General features: G+C 65.2%; 1 protein-coding gene across 1 annotated transcript; it reads left to right on the forward strand.

Annotated features, from left to right (window-relative positions):
* Positions 1-4,192: 4,192 nt before the first annotated feature.
* Positions 4,193-11,920, forward strand: GRM2 (glutamate metabotropic receptor 2; the record flags this gene model as incomplete). The annotated part of the gene is made up of 5 exons (XM_079795481.1): positions 4,193-4,639; positions 6,040-6,877; positions 8,480-9,555; positions 11,490-11,670; positions 11,847-11,920. 5 exons carry the CDS (start codon positions 4,193-4,195, stop codon positions 11,918-11,920), a joined length of 2,616 nt encoding a protein of 871 aa, XP_079651607.1.
* Between the last annotated feature and the right edge of the window lie 6,249 nt (positions 11,921-18,169).

Raw genomic sequence — 18,169 nt, forward strand, 5'->3', positions numbered from 1 at the left:
TGTGGCTCGAGTGTGCCTGTGTTCCTGCTGGCATCTGCCCCGCAGGTGAGGTGTCCCTGCTGTGCCCGCCCGCGTCTGTGTGCCTGCCTGTGTGCGTGCGCACGTGCTCGCGCTTTTGATTCTGTGTGTGACCCTGGATGGGTCTGCTGGGGAGGCTGTGCCAAGTGGGCATGAGGGTGTGATGTGCTGGGGGTGGCTGTGTCCGTGTGGATGCTGTGTGACCGGGTGTGAGGCTGGCGGGGGGAGCACCACCGGGGGCTTTTCCACACGCTGCTCTCTGTGTGGCTGTGTCTGGACAGCTGTGTGTGTGGTTGTGTGTTCACATCTGCAGTGTCTTTTTCTGTGTGTCTGCGTGAATACAGCTGTGTGTGTCCACACAGGGCAGAGGGCAGCTTGAACGAGCCTCAGGGGTGGCTCTATTATTCATGACGTGCTGTATGGCCATATGTTTGTGTCCATGTGTACAGCTATACGTGTGTCCGCATTTAAAGCTGTGTATTATGTATGGCCCAGCCGGCATGGCACTATGGTTGAGCATCAACCTATGAACCAGGTGGTCATGGTTCAATCCCGGATCAGGGCACAAACCCAAGTTGCAGGCTTGATCGCAGTGTGGAGCCTGCAGGAGGCAGCCGATCAATGATTCCCTCTCATCACTGACGTTTCTATCTCTCTCTCTCCCTTCCTCTCTGAAATCAATAAGAATATATTAAAAATTAAAAAAATAAAGCTATGTATTATGGCCGTGTCTGCATGTACAGCTGAGTGTGCTTACATGTATTGCTACGTATGGCCGCATCCACATGTGCAGCTCCGTAGGGCTGGGTGTGTAACTGCATGTCCGTGTGCTGCGTGGGACCGTGCAGCACATGCAGCCCGCTGCCGCAGGCCCGGCCATGGGGCGGGCGCTGTGTTCAACGCCCAGCGTCTTCTGTGAGGCTGCCTGGTGAGCGGCTCCTCTCACCTCAGCGTCCTGCTGCTGTCAACCGCTCTGCTCAGGCCTGGCCCATGGCTCACCCACCCCAGGGAGCAGTCCCTGAGCCAGCCCGCAAGGTGAGGTGAGAGCAGCGGGAGCGGGAAGACAGCCTGTCTCCCTCCCCAGCTGTCTGACAGCTCGGAACCCGCACCCGCTGCCCCATCGCCGCCCGTCAGCCACGGAGTTTGATGGTTGGGGTTTGATGTGTTTGTGTGTTCACAGCTGTGCTCTTTCCAGAGCAGTGGGGCATCGGGATTCTGTGTCCAGGCAAAAGCCTGTCCTTCCTTGCCGACACTCCCCCCCCTCCTCCGCAACTGCCACGCACACATAGATGCGTGTGCCTGAGGGCCTGGGCTTGGCATGTGCTCGTTAGCATGTGCCTGAGCTAGTCTTGCCTCTGCTGACACCTGTAGAAGAAAGGCAGCCCCAGGGCAGCGGGTGGGGATGCCGTGCTCTCAGCACGTGTCAGTGTGCGTGTGCTCGCTGGGGCAGGTCCACAGGCCCCTCCCAAGGCCCTCAGCACAGGCTGGCCCTGGGCCGGTACCCTGGGCGCCTTCCCCTTCCTGCGGCAGGAGGGGAGTCCAGAGCATCTCGGAGCTGTCCTCCCTCTGCTCCGGCGCCAGCCCGTTCCCTCCCACGGAGCCGCCTGTTTCAGGAGCCTCTTCCCCAGTCCTCTCCCTCCCAGATGCCCTGCCAGCCCCAGCGTGTCCCTCAGGGGGACCTAGTCCCTGGCCCACAGACCCCCTCTGCCTTTGCACATGAGGGTGAGGATTGCTGTGGGGGGGTCAGGGCTGGGGGGTGGGTGTGTGGGGGAAGTAGCAGCTTAAAGGTCATCTGCAGGAAGGAAGAGGAAGCCCCATCCTCCTCTGACCCGCCCCCCATCTCTTCCTCCGAGTGACTCAGGCCCCGGCTCTCACATGGGGCTGAAGACACATGCCCCCGCCCCGGGCCTGGCATGTGGACTAAGCTGCCGTCCGTGTGTGTGTGTGGGGGGGGTGTGGATGTGAGGACGGGGACAGACTTGTCTAAGCCCTTGACCCTTCTCCCACCTGCCCCTTCACCCCGCGACCCCAGGCCAGCCCCACTGCTCTCACAGGTGGGAACCCTTAGCGCTTGCCCTGCTCCTGGGCCTCAGTGACCTTCCCAGCCCGGTGCCCCATGCCCGCTGCCCTCTGGAGCGGGAGTATGACCGCGGGGCGGAGGGGGCCAAGGCCCCGGTCGGACGCCTGGCGGGAGCGGCGAGGATTCAGCACCACGAGGCGGACAGCTCCGGGCGGGCGGCCTCCTGGCCGAGAAGCCGAGGCTGCGCCCGGGTGGAGGAGTCCGGAGCGGGGCGGAGGCTGGGCGGGAGCGGGAGGTGGGGAGCGGGGAGGGCCGGAGGAGTGGCCGGGGGCGGGGCGGCAGCCTTGAAAGCGGCGGGGCGGGCGGGCGGAGAGCTCACAGCCGCCGAGCGGGCGAGCGAGCCAGTGGGAGCCCGAGCCCCGCGCCCCCGGCTTCTCTCCGCTCCTCTCCGCGCCAGAGCCGGGCGCGCAGGTAGGGTAAGCCCGTGGCTGCAGCCGACCTCATCGCCCCCACGTCCCGGAGTCCCGCGGGCCCTCTGGTTCTGGGGCGCCCCGTCCCTGCCGGGGTATCCAGAAGCGGGAAGACAGCCCCCGGCGTCCCGCCTTGCTTCCCCAGAAAACGCTCGCCCTGCACGGCGCTCCCTCTTCCCTCCCCTTCGTGCCTCTGCTCCTCCGTCCTTTGGTCTGTCTTTCTGTCTGTGCCTCTGTCTTTGTCTCAGCCTCTCGGGCTGGACCGCTCCCTGCCCGGATTTTGGGGCCCAGGCCCCTGGGGCTGCCCGCTTGCAGGGTCTGTCTCCTCTCGGGGTTCGGTCCCCATCCGTCAGAGCTCTGGTCCCTGCCACCCCTGTCAAAGGCTTGTGGTCTTGACAGATCTGGGCCTCAGCCCCCATCTGGGTCCCTGTCCCCATCCGAGCTGGTCTTTATGCTCCCCTCCCTCTCGGGTGTGCCTGGCCCCGACAGGACCCCAGTCCCCCACCCTGGCACCCGCTGCAGATCAGCCCTGGGAAGGCGAGGGGCAGAGGGCAGTAAGTGCTCAGCCTCCGTGGCCAGGACTTGGGTCCTTGACGAGTTGCTGCCTTTCTTCAGGCTCAGGTCCCCTCTCCCAGCTCCCCAAGCTGCGTGACTGCATGAGCCGGTGCGGGGCAGGGGTCTGGGAGGGCACGTGAGGGGTGCAGAGGGGGAGAGGGAGGGACGGGTCTCTGAGGGCTGTGCCGGGGAACAGGACCCTGACGCTGCGGGTGGGAAGGCTGGAGACGTGACTTTTTCTGCTGGGTTCTGAGCTGGAGAGGAAGCGCAGGCAAAGTCCCAGACCGCTTCAGCGCCGAGCTCAGGGGGGGAAGCCTCGCCCTGAGCAGGCTGTGAGATTCCGACCAGATGAGCCGTCCCCACCCGACAGACACACGCATCCTCACATCTACATCCCCTGCTGCCTCAGGACCGGGGCCACTTCGGCGGCCCTCCCTGGGGCTCCCTGGCTGCCTAACTGCAGTGCCCAGGGTCTCTCTTACTCCCCCAGGGAGGGGCGGTGGGGGGGCACTTTTGAAGAACCAGAGGCTAGGACCCCGGGGGCTCACCTGGGCGCCAGCCTCCCTGGGCGCTGGAGACGAGCACCCTCTCCCCTGGCGGGCTCTCAGCCAGCAGGGCCCCGTCGGGAAAGCCGTGGCTCGGGGTGGGCACTGGGCCCGTCTGTGAGTCGGATCTGGTCTCTGCTGCGAAGTTGTTGACCTTGGGGTCCTGGGAGGTTAGTGAGGGTCCGGGTTGCGGGGAGATAGGTGTTGGCTGGGGTCTCCCGCCCTCTCTGCTGAGTCTGGGATGGACACGGCCCGCTCCAGCCCCGGATCAGGGCAGGGCTGAGAGACGGGCCGGGTGTCTCGGGAGCTCCTAGCCTGTCCGTGTCATCGCTCTCCCCCGCTCCTGAGTGCCTGGGGAAGCGGTTTGGGGGGGCAGTCAGCAGGGGTAGCCGCTCTCAGATTCTGCTTCTCTCTGTCTCTCTGTCTGTCTGTCTGTTTCTCTCTCTGCAGGAGCCGGGCCCCTTCTCGTCTTCCTTCCTGTCTGTCCGCTCCTGCTCCTCCTCTCCCCCTCTCTCTGCCTTTGCTGCTTCTGCCCTCACCCCCTGGAGGCTCCGGTCTGCGGGGTCCCCCCCCTGCCTGGGGCCATGGGAGCACTGCTGGGGCTCCTGGCACTGCTGCTGTGGGGCGCTGGGGCCGAGGGCCCGGCCAAGAAGGTGCTGACGCTGGAGGGGGACCTGGTGCTGGGCGGGCTGTTCCCCGTGCACCAGAAGGGCGGCCCGGCCGAGGAGTGCGGGCCGGTCAACGAGCACCGCGGCATCCAGCGCCTCGAGGCCATGCTCTTCGCGCTGGACCGCATCAACCGCGACCCGCGCCTGCTGCCCGGCGTGCGCCTGGGCGCGCACATCCTGGACACCTGCTCCAAGGACACGCACGCCCTGGAGCAGGCCCTGGACTTCGTGCGCGCCTCGCTCAGCCGGGGCGCCGACGGCTCACGCCACGTCTGCCCCGACGGCTCCTATGCCACCCACGACGATGCTCCCACAGCCATCACGGGCGTCATCGGCGGCTCCTACAGTGACGTCTCCATCCAGGTATGGCGGCGGGGGGGGGGGGGTGCGCGGCTCAAACTGAGGCTGGAGAGAGAGGCCAGGGCGGGGACCCCAGATGCCCACTGAGCAGGGCTCTGGGCTGCCTGCCCTGGAGGAGGAACTAGGAGCTTCCTTGGACTGAGAAAGTGCCCGTCACATGGGGGGCCCAGTTTTAGAGACTGTGCAGGGAAAGCATCACACTCCCATCAATCCCCCCGCTACACACACACACCTGATGTTCCACAGCCCTGAGAAGGCAATACCAGGCCTCTGGAGTCAGAGCTCCAGGTTTGAATCCAGGCTCCCCGCCCACCCACACCCACACACACACTTACTGCGTGACTCCGGGCACCACTCGGCTCTCCTGTGCCTCAGTTTCCCCTTATAAAGCGGGACTCACAGCACTTGCCTCTCTTAGGGTTGTGGTGGGCACGTAATGAAGTAATAGGTGCCCAGCATGTATCAGGGGGCAGGTGGGTCAGAAGGGCATGGTCAGTACTGGCTGTTCTTATTATTAACCCATTTCATAGGTGAGGAAACTGAGGCTTGGAGAGAGGCAGCCATACGCCAAGGCCCTCGCCCCGTGGCGATGGGAACCTATGGCTCTCAGCCAAGGGCCTGGGATGTTAGATCATCTCTCCGTGGACTGGGAAGGGGTGGGAGATAGAAGCCAGGAGCAGCCCCGGGGGGAGAGAGACGGGCGGGAGAGAAGCAGACTGTGTGGGGGTGGGGAGGGTCCCCCTGGTCTCCTGGGCTTCCTCCTGCGAACCTGAGCCTCTCCTGCTCCCCCCTGCCCCCCTCTCCCTGGGTCCTTGGCGAGACGGCACTATCGGGGCAGGTCCAAGCCGCCGGGTGGGAGAGGGGCTGCCAGGCAGCCGGTGGGGCGCAGGGGAGACCCACCCGTGGGCTCTCGGCCGTGGGGGCCCTCAGATCGGGGTCTTCCTTTCTGGGAAGCCTTTTCCTCCTTTCTCCATCATCCCACCAGGACCGACTCTGGGAAGGTTAACTGCCCAGACAGGTCGAGGGCTTACGAGCCCTGAGCATCCCCGAGGCCATCTGGCGCCTTCCTCCTCCCGCGCAGCCGAAAGCCAACCTCTCCCCCCTGCGGCTGGGCCTTCCTTGGCTCCCACGTTGGCGACGGCCATGTGCCATGTGTCTGAGGGGGGCAGCGGAGGGGCTCAGGGGGGCTCAGGGCCCTGTGCCCGGCCTGGGTCCCTCTCCCAGCCCCTGGGAAGGGGTAGAAAATGCCTGTCCCCCGGGGGGAGGGGGAACCACAGCAACACAGGATCCGGGTCTTTGGGGAGAGGTGACCTCACGGCCGACCACGTGAACACTTGACCCCGAGGTCGGACAGCTGTGGGGACACCTCTGTCTGACCTTCGCCCTCTCTGCCCACCCCCCAGGTGGCCAACCTCCTGCGGCTGTTTCAGATCCCGCAGATCAGCTACGCGTCCACCAGCGCCAAGCTGAGCGACAAGTCCCGCTACGACTACTTTGCCCGCACGGTGCCCCCCGACTTCTTCCAGGCCAAGGCCATGGCCGAGATCCTCCGCTTCTTCAACTGGACCTACGTGTCCACCGTGGCCTCCGAGGGCGACTACGGCGAGACGGGCATCGAGGCCTTCGAGCTGGAGGCCCGCGCCCGCAACATCTGCGTGGCCACCTCGGAGAAGGTGGGCCGCGCCATGAGCCGCGCGGCCTTCGAGGGCGTGGTGCGCTCGCTGCTGCAGAAGCCCAGCGCCCGCGTGGCCGTGCTGTTCGCCCGCTCCGAGGACGCCCGCGAGCTGCTGGCCGCCGCCCAGCGCCTCAACGCCAGCTTCACCTGGGTGGCCAGCGACGGCTGGGGGGCCCTGGAGAGCGTGGTGGCCGGCAGCGAGGGGGCCGCCGAGGGCGCCATCACCATCGAGCTGGCCTCCTACCCCATCGGCGACTTCGCCGCCTACTTCCGCGGCCTGGACCCCTGGAACAACAGCCGCAACCCCTGGTTCCGCGAGTTCTGGGAGCAGCGGTTCCGCTGCAGCTTCCGGCGGCGCGACTGTGCGGCCCACTCCCTGCGGGCCGTGCCCTTCGAGCAGGAGTCCAAGATCATGTTCGTGGTCAACGCCGTGTACGCCATGGCCCACGCGCTGCACAACATGCACCGCGCCCTCTGCCCCAACTCCACCCGCCTCTGCGACGCCATGCGGCCCGTCAACGGGCGGCGCCTCTACAGGGACTTCGTGCTCAACGTCAAGTTCGATGGTAACGGCGCCCGCGGGCGGCCGGCGGCGGGGGGGGAGGGGGCAGGGCGGGGGGGCAGGCCCTTGGGGTCCAGGGCTTGGCCATGAAAATAGCCAACAGCAAGTGAGGGACTCGCGGGGGTCCCGGCCGGGAGAGGGACGGCGAGGCGGGAGGGCCTGAGCGGGACCAGGACGAGGTTCCACTTGCTGAGACCCCTCCGGAGAGGGGGCGTCTGGCTGGCCCTGCACTTGGGGGGTCTCTGGTTCCTGTGGGGCGTTTCCCTCCCGCTCCCGCCTCTACACGCAGGCGCAGGGGCCAGGAGCCCCCGAGCCTGTTCCCAGGCAGCGAAGCGGCAGTGAGTCAGGGCAGGGCGGGCTGAGAGTGAGCCTCAGGTGACACCCCATTTTTCTGGGAAATTTCTCTTCCTCATCTTGATTTTCCACTCAAGCCAAAGGTTATGCTAATACAAGTTCCAGGGTTTTTGTTTGTTTGTTTGTTTCGTTTTTTAATTTTTTTATTTTTTACAGGGAGGAAGGGAGAGAGAGAGTTAGAAACATCGGTGAGAGAGAAACATCGATCAGCTGCCTCCTGCACACCTCCTACTGGGGATGTGCCCGCAACCAAGGCGCATGCCCTTGACTAGAATCGAACCTGGGACCTTTCATTCCGCAGGCGGACGCTCTATCCACTGAGCCAAACCAGTTAGGGCAAGTTCCAGTTTTGAGGGACATGAATGCTTCATGAAGGATCCCAGGGGACAGGGAGGGGTGCGGGGTCAGGACGAGTCGCTGTGCCAACAAGATTGGCGTTCGGAGTTCTGGGAGAATCAGGGTCTGGGCCGGCTGATGTGGGTGCGGAGCCGCGGCGGGGCGTGGTGGGACGGAGCGGGGAGGCTGCGGGGACCTGATGGGACTCCAGGCTGCACCCTTCCCCACGGGGCCTCGAGCACATCAGCTGTTGCTTGAACCCTGATTTCTCACGGGGACCCAGGATGCCAGGGGGTTGCCCCTGAGTGTGGCTGGGAGACGTGAGGCTCATGGGATGGGAAGGTGGGGGAGTAGAAGTGATTTGTGAGCTGCCTGCCAAGCACATTCAGGGGACCCTCAGTGGTTAAGGGGGCCACTGGCGTTGGGGTTCAGCTCCCACTGTTAGGACTGGCGAGGCTGGAGCTGGGGTTGTCAGTGGGGGGATTTAGCGGGACCAGGACTGGACCTTTGGCCCAGGTCGGCTTTGGGGATCTCGGGGTTAAGCTAGGGGAGAGGGACGTGTGTGTTGAGGCCTGGCTTGGAAGGTTTGGAGATTAGATCTGGGGCTGGGTTTGGGGGAGTTATGATTGGGGGTCACGGTGGACTTTAGGTTGTGGTAATGCCCGGGCTTTAAGATTGGGGTCTACTTGAGGCTTAGGGTTGGGGTTTGTTGTAGCCTCTCATTTAGCCAACCTGCGGGGGGCAGGGCCGGCTTTCGTGTGTGTGTGTGTGTGTGTGTGTGTGTGTGTGTGTGTGTGTGTGGCGGGGGGCGGGCAGGATCAGCAGGACGGAGACCGGCCTCAGCTCTGGGGTTAGGGGCTCCGCACCAGGATGATCCACCAACCCAGCCCTCTCCTCCTGCCCTCCCACACCCCAGCCCCCTTCCGCCCAGCCGACACCCACAGCGAGGTCCGCTTCGACCGCTTTGGCGACGGCATCGGTCGCTACAACATCTTCACCTTCCTGCGGGCGGGCGGCGGGCGCTACCGCTACCAGAAGGTGGGCTACTGGGCGGAAGGCCTGACGCTGGACGCCAGCCTCATCCCCTGGGCCGCGCCCTCGGCCGGCGCCCTGCCCGCCTCCCGCTGCAGCGAGCCCTGCCTGCGCCACGAGGTGAAGAGCGTGCAGCCGGGCGAGGTGTGCTGCTGGCTCTGCATCCCCTGCCAGCCCTACGAATACCGGCAGGACGAGTTCACCTGCGCCGACTGCGGCCTGGGCTACTGGCCCAACGCCAACCTCACCGGCTGCTTCGAGCTGCCCCAGGAGTACATCCGCTGGGGCGACGCCTGGGCCGTGGGCCCCGTCACCATCGCCTGCCTGGGCGCCCTGGCCACCCTCTTCGTGCTGGGCGTGTTCGTGCGGCACAACGCCACGCCCGTGGTCAAGGCCTCGGGCCGCGAGCTGTGCTACATCCTGCTGGGCGGCGTCTTCCTCTGCTACTGCATGACCTTCGCCTTCGTGGCCAAGCCCTCCACCGCCGTGTGCACCCTGCGGCGCCTGGGCCTGGGCACCGCCTTCTCCGTCTGCTACTCCGCCCTGCTCACCAAGACCAACCGCATCGCGCGCATCTTCGGCGGCGCCCGCGAGGGCGCCCAGCGGCCGCGCTTCATCAGCCCCGCCTCGCAGGTGGCCATCTGCCTGGCGCTCATCTCGGGCCAGCTGCTCATCGTGACGGCCTGGCTGGTGGTGGAGGCGCCGGGCACGGGCAAGGAGACGGCGCCCGAGCGGCGGGAGGTGGTGACGCTGCGCTGCAACCACCGCGACGCCAGCATGCTGGGCTCGCTGGCCTACAACGTGCTGCTCATTGCGCTCTGCACGCTCTACGCCTTCAAGACCCGCAAGTGCCCCGAGAACTTCAACGAGGCCAAGTTCATCGGCTTCACCATGTACACCACCTGCATCATCTGGCTGGCCTTCCTGCCCATCTTCTACGTCACCTCCAGCGACTACCGGGTGAGCGGCCCCCGGGGCGGGGCGGGCACCGGGCTCCTGTCGCCTGGCATCTCAGTTCTCCTCCTGACAACACGGAGGCTCCCACCGGGTAAACGCTCCCCCGGCGGCCCACAGTGTGCAGTGGCCCAGCTGGGACTGGACCCCGAGGAAGGTGGGAAGGCTGAGGGGGGCCTGGGGAATCGGCCCAGGACGCGGAGGAGTGAGAGGGAGTGGAGACGACTTGAGGACTCACCCCTGGTCGAGGCGGGGGGAGGTGGGGAACAGGGGGTGTGAATTGTGTCCAGTGAGCAGAGGCTCTGCCCTGCTCTGCTGAGGTTGGCTGAGGAGGGGAGACCCTGGCTCTGTTCGGGGGGGGGGCTCCGGGGCTAGTGGGTGAGCAGGGGATTGACGACAGAGCCAAGTCAGGAAATGCTGCCGACCGGGGTAGGTTGACAAAGGCCCCCGTGAGAATGCAGAGAGAGAGGAAGGGAGAGAGAAGCATTGATGGTGGCCTCCCGCATGCGCCCCGACCGGGCACTGAACCACAACCTGGGTACGTGCCCGGAATGGGAATCGAACCCGCCACTTTCTGGTGTGTGGAACGACGCTCCAACCGAGCCCCGCTGCCAGGGCAGGAAGGCTTCGTGGAGGAAGAGTCCTGGAACGGGGCTCTGCAGGCAGGAGGGCAGCTGTGAGCAGGGAGGGTGGAGACGGTGGCGAGGGGGCGCTGATTGGAGCGGAGGGTGGGCACTGCCCTGCGGCGAGGAGGGAGGCACACGTGGCGGGCAGGGCGGCAGAGGTGCAGGTGGAGACCTGGAGTGAGGAGGGGGCCAGGGAGCATGCAGCTCCGGTGGGTACCCTCTCCGATGCCCCTGGAGCTGTGCGGTGAGGCGTGGTGGCCCCTGGGCTGTGTCCCTCTGGGTTGAGAGATGAAGCCAGGGGAGGCAGGGGAGGAGAAGCAAAGAGGGGGCAGGGGGCAGGGGGAGGGGCCGGGGCACGGGCTGAGGAAGGCACGGCAGGTGGACCCCAGGTGGTGGCAGCAGGCTGCTCGGGGCTCAGGGAAGGCCTGTCTGCAGAGGCCACGGGGAGCTGGGCTCTGAGTGGGAGAAGGATCGTCTCGGCGACCCCTCCGCTGGAGCGAACCCCGTGGCTCTCCCGTTTTACAGACTGACTCGGACACTCAGGGAGGTTCGGTCCCTTGCCTGAGGGCACTCAGCTTGGGAGTGTAGAGCAGGGTCTGAACTGACAACCTTACAGTTAAAGGAGCAGGAGACCAAGGCCAGAGCCCTGCAAAGGCCCTCCCCCCGCACAGAGGTAGGCGGGCGGCTGCGCTGGGGCCGGTCTGCTGGGCTTGGCTGTGCACCTGCTGGGCCACCTGCCTGGGAGGCGGAGCCAGCGTGGGAGGCGTGGCGCTCACTCAGCTGCATTTGCATAGGATCTGCATGCCGTCACCGGTGGCTAAGGGCTCACCTGAGACACAGAGTGCTCACACATGCATCGGTACACACACACGCATGCATTTCTACACTCACATGCATGTGCACACCTCAGTCCACCTGGCACACACCCACCTCGTCCCTCCTACTCCTGCACACACTCCCCACCCCCTACATACACATGCCCAACAGGTACTCACACACATGCCCTCCATACCTGCGTCCCTCCACACACACATGAGCACACACGTGCGCACACACGCTCCCACGCGTACATGCTCCCCTGCATGATCGCCCCACGGCTGGTACCTGGGCTGCCTGGGAAGATGGCCCACTGGGGCCGATGCTGGCCTGTGCCCAGCCTTCCCAGAACCCTCCGGGGCGTGGCGAGCGGGCCCAGGCCCAGTGCTGGACGCTTACCACCTCGCCCACTCCCTGCCCCGCAGCCTCGGCGGGTGGGGGTCCCCGGGCCGGCCCGGGCCTCTGGGACCCACTCACCCGCGGCCGCTCCCCCCGCAGGTGCAGACCACCACCATGTGCGTGTCCGTCAGCCTCAGCGGCTCCGTGGTGCTCGGCTGCCTCTTCGCGCCCAAGCTGCACATCATCCTCTTCCAGCCGCAGAAGAACGTGGTCAGCCACCGCGCGCCCACCAGCCGCTTCGGCAGCACCGCGGCCCGGGCCTGCCCCAGCCTCGGCCAAGGTCAGCGTCCCCCCACCTCCCCCTCCGCCTGTGCCCCCCCACCCGCTCCTCAGCCTGGTGCCGCTCCCTGGGCGGCCGCTGCGATTCCCCCGCTGGGCACAGGCGAGGGGGGGAGGGGGGGCCCGCCCTCGATGGAGGACCGGGGTCAGCCCCCATCTCCAGCTTCCTCTCCCTAGGGTCTGCCTCCCCGTCCGTCCCCACCGTCTGCAACGGCCGCGAGGTGGTGGACTCCACGACGTCGTCGCTCTGAGGACCCCGCACCCCTGCCTTGGCACAGCTGCTCCCGGGACGGTGCAGACGTGACGTGACGTGACGTGACGTGACGTGACCAAAGCCGGGAGGGAGTTGGTGGGAGCACTGCCAGCCGCCGCCCCCACGCCCCCCCCCCAGCACCTGCCCACCGCCTCACTCCTGCCCTTCAGCGTCAGAAGGCGGGTCCTTGGCCGGGCACCTCTGCACCCCACCCACTGCCCTGGCCGCGGGCCCCCCCAGGCCCAGGAGGGGAGGGAGCAGCCGGGTCCCTTTGACCTTGGACCGCGGCGGCTGAGGCCTGCGGGCCCCGCTCCCCAGTCAGCAAAGGTGCTTCCAGCCCTGCCCCCCACCCCTCCTGGGCCTTTTACATTTTTCTATGAGTTATTCTGGGGGGGCGGGGGGTTATGGGGGGGCTGCCCCTCCCCCTGCACAGTAGTGTGTCCTGTGGTTTATTTTGTATTACCTGTAAATAAAGTGTCTTTATTTTAAAACAGCCCTCTTGGCCCTGGGCCCAGGGAGGTCCTCGCACCAGCCACAGCCGCCCAGCGTCCACGCAGCCCGCGCTGTGGGCTCTGCTCTGTGCCTGATGCTGGGCCCTGGGGGGAGACAGAGAGTGAATAAGCCAGCCTCTCTCTCTTTTTTAAACCAGATTTTACTGTAGTTTTTATTCATTCGCACCCGAGTATATTTTTCCGTTGATCTTTATAGACCGTGGAAGGGCGGAGGAGAGAGAGAGAAACATCGATGTGAGAGAGACACAGTGGTTGGTTGCCTCCCGCACTCCGGGACCCAGCCTGCAACCGAGGTGCATGCCCTTCAGCCTGCCGGCCGACGCTCCATCCACTTAGCCACCCTGGCCAGGGCAACCACCCTCTCTTAAAAGCAGCCACTGCCTGCCCTGGACGGTTGGCTCAGTGGATAGAGCGCCGGCCTGCGGACTGAAGGGCCCCGGGTTCGATTCCAGTCAAGGGCACATGCCCGGGGTGCGGGCTCGGTCCCCAGTGTGGGGCGCGCAGGAGGCAGCTGATCCATGATTCTCTCTCATCATGGATGTTTCTCTCTCTCTCTCCCTCTCCCTTCCTCTCGGAAATCAATAAAAAAAAAAAAAAAGGAGCCACTGCAGACTGGCCGAGGCACTGCCGGGCGTAGCAGCAGGTTCACATGGGCACGGCCTGGATGGCGTGGGCGCTGGGGCAGGAGGGCGGCTGGCTGTGCCGGGAACTGTGGGCTCTGCCACGCGGGTCTTTCTGCCACTTGGAGGAGCCCCCACCCCCCCCCCCCCACGTCCAGCGCGGAGCCAGGCTGAGCGTTTGGTGTGAGGAAGGAAGGGGACCGAGAGGCGGCGTGGGCTCCCACGGTGCGAACAGTCAGAAGGAGCCCGAGAGGAGGGCGGAGATGAGCGGTGAGGGCAGAGGCTGGCAGCGGGAGCCGCCCGCTGTGGGCGGGGGAGAGGGCCTGGCGGGTCCCGGAGCCCCGCGCCCTGGGGCCTCCCCCGCTGTGCAGGCAGGAGCCCGAAGGCAGAGGCACAGTCTCCATGCGGGGGAGTGGGGGGGGCGCTCAGACAGGGACCGCTGCCCCCCTGTGGCTGAGGGGCAGTGGGCACCAAACCCGAACCCAAAACAGCAGCTCCCGGGAGCCCTGGGACTGTGGTATCTCCGAGGCCCGGGCCCTGCGCCGGGAGGTGGGCAGGCCGGAGACAGCCGCCAGTTTTAAGCAAACGCATCGCCGTAGAGGCCGGCCCGGCTGTGGACATTGGGGTGAACCGTTTTAAAAACGAAAACAAGACTGGAAGGAGGAAACGGCAGGAAACTCTTCCTCGCCAGCCCAGCCCGGGGGTGTCGGGGTCCCCAGTCCGTTTCGGAGCGCCCAGTCACGTCCGGGCAGCACGCGAACACTGGCTGCTTCCTCAGTACAGGCACGGCCCCGGGCACGTGTGCCACAGCCGGAGGCCAGTCCTGTTCGCTGTTCACCGACACTCGGCTGTAACGGCACGCGGTGTTGGTACGTGCTAATTTTTTCAACATATACTTTTATTGATTTCAGGGAGGAAGGAGGAGAGAGAGAGAGAGAGAGACGTCAATGATGAGAGAGAATCATTGCTTGGCTGCCTCTTGCAAGCCCCCCACTGGGGATGGAGCCCACAACCTGGGCATGTACCCTGACCCAGGATCAAACCCGGGACCCTTCAGTCCACAGGCCGATGCTCTATCTACTGAGCCAAACTGGCTCGGGCTGCACTTGCTAATTTCGGCAGCCTTATGGGGAGTCTGTTCCAGATCCCTAGCCCCGAATGCCGCAGGCCGGGGTGCAGCCCCCCGCAGCCGGCACCAGGGCGCTGCACCCATGGGACCTGCAGGCCGTTCCCTGTCCCAGCCCCTGGACAGGTCGGGATCGGGCTCCGGTTGCTTTGCACCTGGAGAGCCGCCCCCCTCCACCTGGCTCAGGGCTTTCCTTGAAACGGAAGAGCAGCTTTGAAAAGGTCGTGATTAACATGCTTCACAGCAACGGAGGCTCAAAGGTGCTGCGTGAGGACCAGCGCCCAGGCCTGCGCATGCAGAGGGAGGCCCCGGCCTGTGGGGAGCACCCGCCATTTCCCCCCTCATCCATTCCCCCCCCAACCCTTCCATTTCCCCCCCAACCCGTCCATTCCCCCCCCAACCCGTCCATTCCCCCCCCAACCCGTCCATTCTTCCCCCACCACCCAGCTGCTCCCACCTCCTCTCCTGTGTGCGTGTGTGTGTGGTGGGGGGTGGGGGATCTCCAGGAAATGGAGAGGAAAAGAGGGGTCACAGAGTTTCCAGAGCCCCCTGGAAATGTCCCCCACCCCCCAACCTCCCACAGAACCAGGAAAGGAGCCTGCCACACCGCGGGGCCAGCCGGCTGCATGCCAGGACAGGGTTCTCTGTCTGGGGGAGGAGGAGGATCTGGGGAAAGCAGGCGGGGAGGGGTGGGGGCTGGTGGAAGGGCAGGGCGAGAAGAGGGACATGAGGAAGGAAGAGTGTTTAGGGAAAATTACTTCATTCTTTCTGTAAACATACTATATGCTCCTCGTATTATCTTTGTGGTTGTTAATCTTCCCCGGAAGATAATTTTTCATTGATTTTTAGAGCGAGTGGAAGGAAGAGAGAGAGAGAGAGACATTGGTGTGAGAGAGACACAGCAATTGGTTGCCTCCCACACGCACCCCAACCGGAGCCAGGATCGAGCCTGCAGCCGAGGTACATGCCCTTGACCCAAATAGAACGCGGGACCCTTCGGCCCGAGGGCCGATGCTCTGTCCACTGAGCCACCCCGGCCAGGGCGTATTCGCCTTGTAAACAGTTGAAGCTCTGCAGCGGCGCCAGGCACCGAAGAGAAATAAAAATGCTGCCTCGAGCCTCCTCCTCCAAATAGAAGCGCCGTCAGTGTCGCGTATGGCAGCCGCCTAGACAGGTTCCTGTGCGTTTTCAGAGATCCTGCATCAACGTGGGACCAGCCATATGTCTGTTTTCCTTTTTAGTGAGGACGGTTTAATTTTACTCGGTTCTCACTGAAGATGGGTCTGGAGTGAAACTGAAGCAATTCCTGAACGCCACGTGGGCCTCCTCCCCACGGACGGTACCCCTGCCCCAGGGAGCCCTGCAGGGTGCGAAAGCAGCCACCGGGCCTCAGACCTCACCCCGCCTTTAGTCTCGGAATCAGGAAGGAGGCTGATGGGGCCACGCCCTCCAGCCGCACCGGGCCCTGGTCCTGGGGCCTGGCGACCATTAACCCGTCATGGATGCATCAGACCCAACCATGGGAGCCGGGCACACAGCACAGGTGCCAGGCGGCTGCCCTGCGCCGGGTTGTGCTGCCCGCAGGTAAGCGTGCCTCCCTCGGGGACCGTGTGCCTCTGGGGCCTGGAGGGGCCTGGGCTCCCCGGCCTGGATCCCTTCTCCACGAGAAATAAACAAACTTGAGGTCCGGACTGCCCCTTTCGTCCGAGAGGCTGTCACAGGGTCTGCAGCGCCCTCTGGCGGCCTTCAGCGGAGCGTTTCTATCTCCCTCCCAGTCCCCGTGGCCCGTCCCCTGCTGAGACCCTGAGGACAGGAGCTACTGGGTGGACACTGTCCAGTTTGATGGACAGGTCCTGTTTTGTACCAGCAATCCGCTTCGGGGTTTCCTGTTCATTCTCCGCCTAACGTACCCACAGGTCACCCCGATCCCCTTCCTTCCGCTTCCCCATCCCTGAGTTCGAAGCTTCCTGTGTGGCTGGCGCTGCGCCTGCCCTGTCCTCCCGCCCCCGACCTTTGCCTCCTCCGCACAACAAGGCCCACCGTTCGGCCAGAATCACCCCTATTTGCCCCGATCAGCATCCTGTCGCCAGGTAGAACCACAGGGGCCGAGGCCGGCGCATAGCCTGGGCTGGGACAGCCTTCGCCCAGCGGCTCCCAGACCGTGACCCAGGGTTCGGGGCCCAGGCCTGGCCGCGCCCAGGGGAAGCAGAAGCCCTAGCCGGGCCGGGCGGGCCCTCTCCGCATCCCTGGGAGGCCCGGTCCACTGCAGGCTGCGAGCCCGACACCCACTCCCTCCCGGGCAGGGCGGCGCCTCCAGGCTGGTCCTGCCGAGCCCCCTCACGCTCAGCTCAGCTGCCGACCTCACCGGGTCCTGCCGCCCGCTGCCGCGGGAGGGGGAGCGGGGGGCTGTGTCGGAAGCTCCTGAAGGGGGTCCCCTGGAAGAGCGAGGTGCCTGGCCGCATCGCTGCCATTGCAGCGGCCTGAGGGGACGGGTGTTGATGGAGCCTGAACCTGCCACAGCTGTTCTGGAGACCCCTTGCCCTGAACCCCAAACACACACACACACGTGTGCACACATAACACATAGGCACGCACATGTGCATGTATGTGTGCACATACATGTGCGTGCATACTCACACACACACGCACACTGGCCGGGGAGGGAAAGCCTGGCCGGCTGGGAGGCCCGTGAGGACCTCTGACGTGTGCACCGCCGCACTGATCCCGCGGCCTTGCAAGGCCGTCCATCGCAAAGCCCGGGGAGGGCCCTGGGCCTCGGACCTCTGGGAGGCAGGTTCAGGGACAGACCTCGGAGGGACACAGGCGGAGAGCGAGGGACCTTGGCATGGACGACAAAGCCGAGACTGGGAGGTCAGGTACAGAGACGGGTGAGCCACAGACGCCGAGAGGTAACAGGAGGCCCAGCGGAGCTGAGCCGCCAGCACCCCCTCGCAGACCCGCAGGGGGTGTGGCCTCTGGGGACCGCTAGGGGTCAGAGGCGATCTGGGGGAGGGGGCTGGAGGGGGGGGGAGGCCAGCACAGCTGCCTCTGAGGAGGTGGCAGCATTCAGAGGCTGCACCCCCACATGAATGGCCTTTCCCCCCCTCCCCGAGCCCATCCTAGTTCCCCTCTGCTAGTTGTCCCCTTCGTCCCCCACGCCTGGTTCTCCGGGCTGCGGGGAGGGAAGCCTTGTCTCCCAGGCCCCCCACAGGGGGAGGGGGAGGCGAGCAGCGGGCACAGCTGCTGCTCCCAGCCCTGTCCTGGCCCCCCACGAGGCGCAGCGCCTGTCCTGCTGTTACTCAGCTGGGGTGCCCCGTCTTCCTGGCTCTGGGCCAGGTGCTGTGCGGGGCGAGGGGGACTCCCCCCACTCCACCCCCACCCCCGCCCTGCCAAACACAGGCCTGCAGGATCCAGGCCTCCTGGCTGCTCGTCCTTCCCGGAGAGGCGATGCCTGGGCAGGGGCTGCAGAGAAGCAAAGCCGGTGCCTCTCGGGTGTGAGGCGGGGCCGGGTCGGACTGGCGAGGGGTCCGAGCCTGACCTGGGCCCTGGGGTCTCTTTTCGGTGCCAGATCGGTCAGGTTTGCAGGAGGAGCCAGGGCTTGGGGAGTCTTTTTGGGGTGGAAGCAGGAAGGTCAGCGGCCAATCCCTCTTCTATGGGTCTGATTCCCAAAGGGCGCGCGAGACTGGGGTCAGGAAGCATCGTTTTTTAATTCTTTTTAAAATGTATATTTTTAATTGATTTCAGAGAGGAAGGGAGAGGGAGAGAAAGAGAGAGAAACATCAATGAGGAGAGAGAATCATGGATCAGCTGCCTCCTGCAGGCCCCCTACTGGGGATCGAGCCCGCCACCCGGGCCTGTGCCTTTGACCCGGAATCGAACCGTGACCTCCTGGCTCGTAGGTCAACACTCAACCACGGAGCCACGCCGGCCGGGCAGTAAGCATCTTTATTGGAAGAGAGATCCAGCCCGCTGGCTCTGCCGGCGGGCGC

The sequence above is a fragment of the Cnephaeus nilssonii genome, assembly GCF_951640355.1.
Source record: "Cnephaeus nilssonii genome assembly, chromosome: 17".
NCBI lineage: Eukaryota > Metazoa > Chordata > Mammalia > Chiroptera > Vespertilionidae > Cnephaeus > Cnephaeus nilssonii.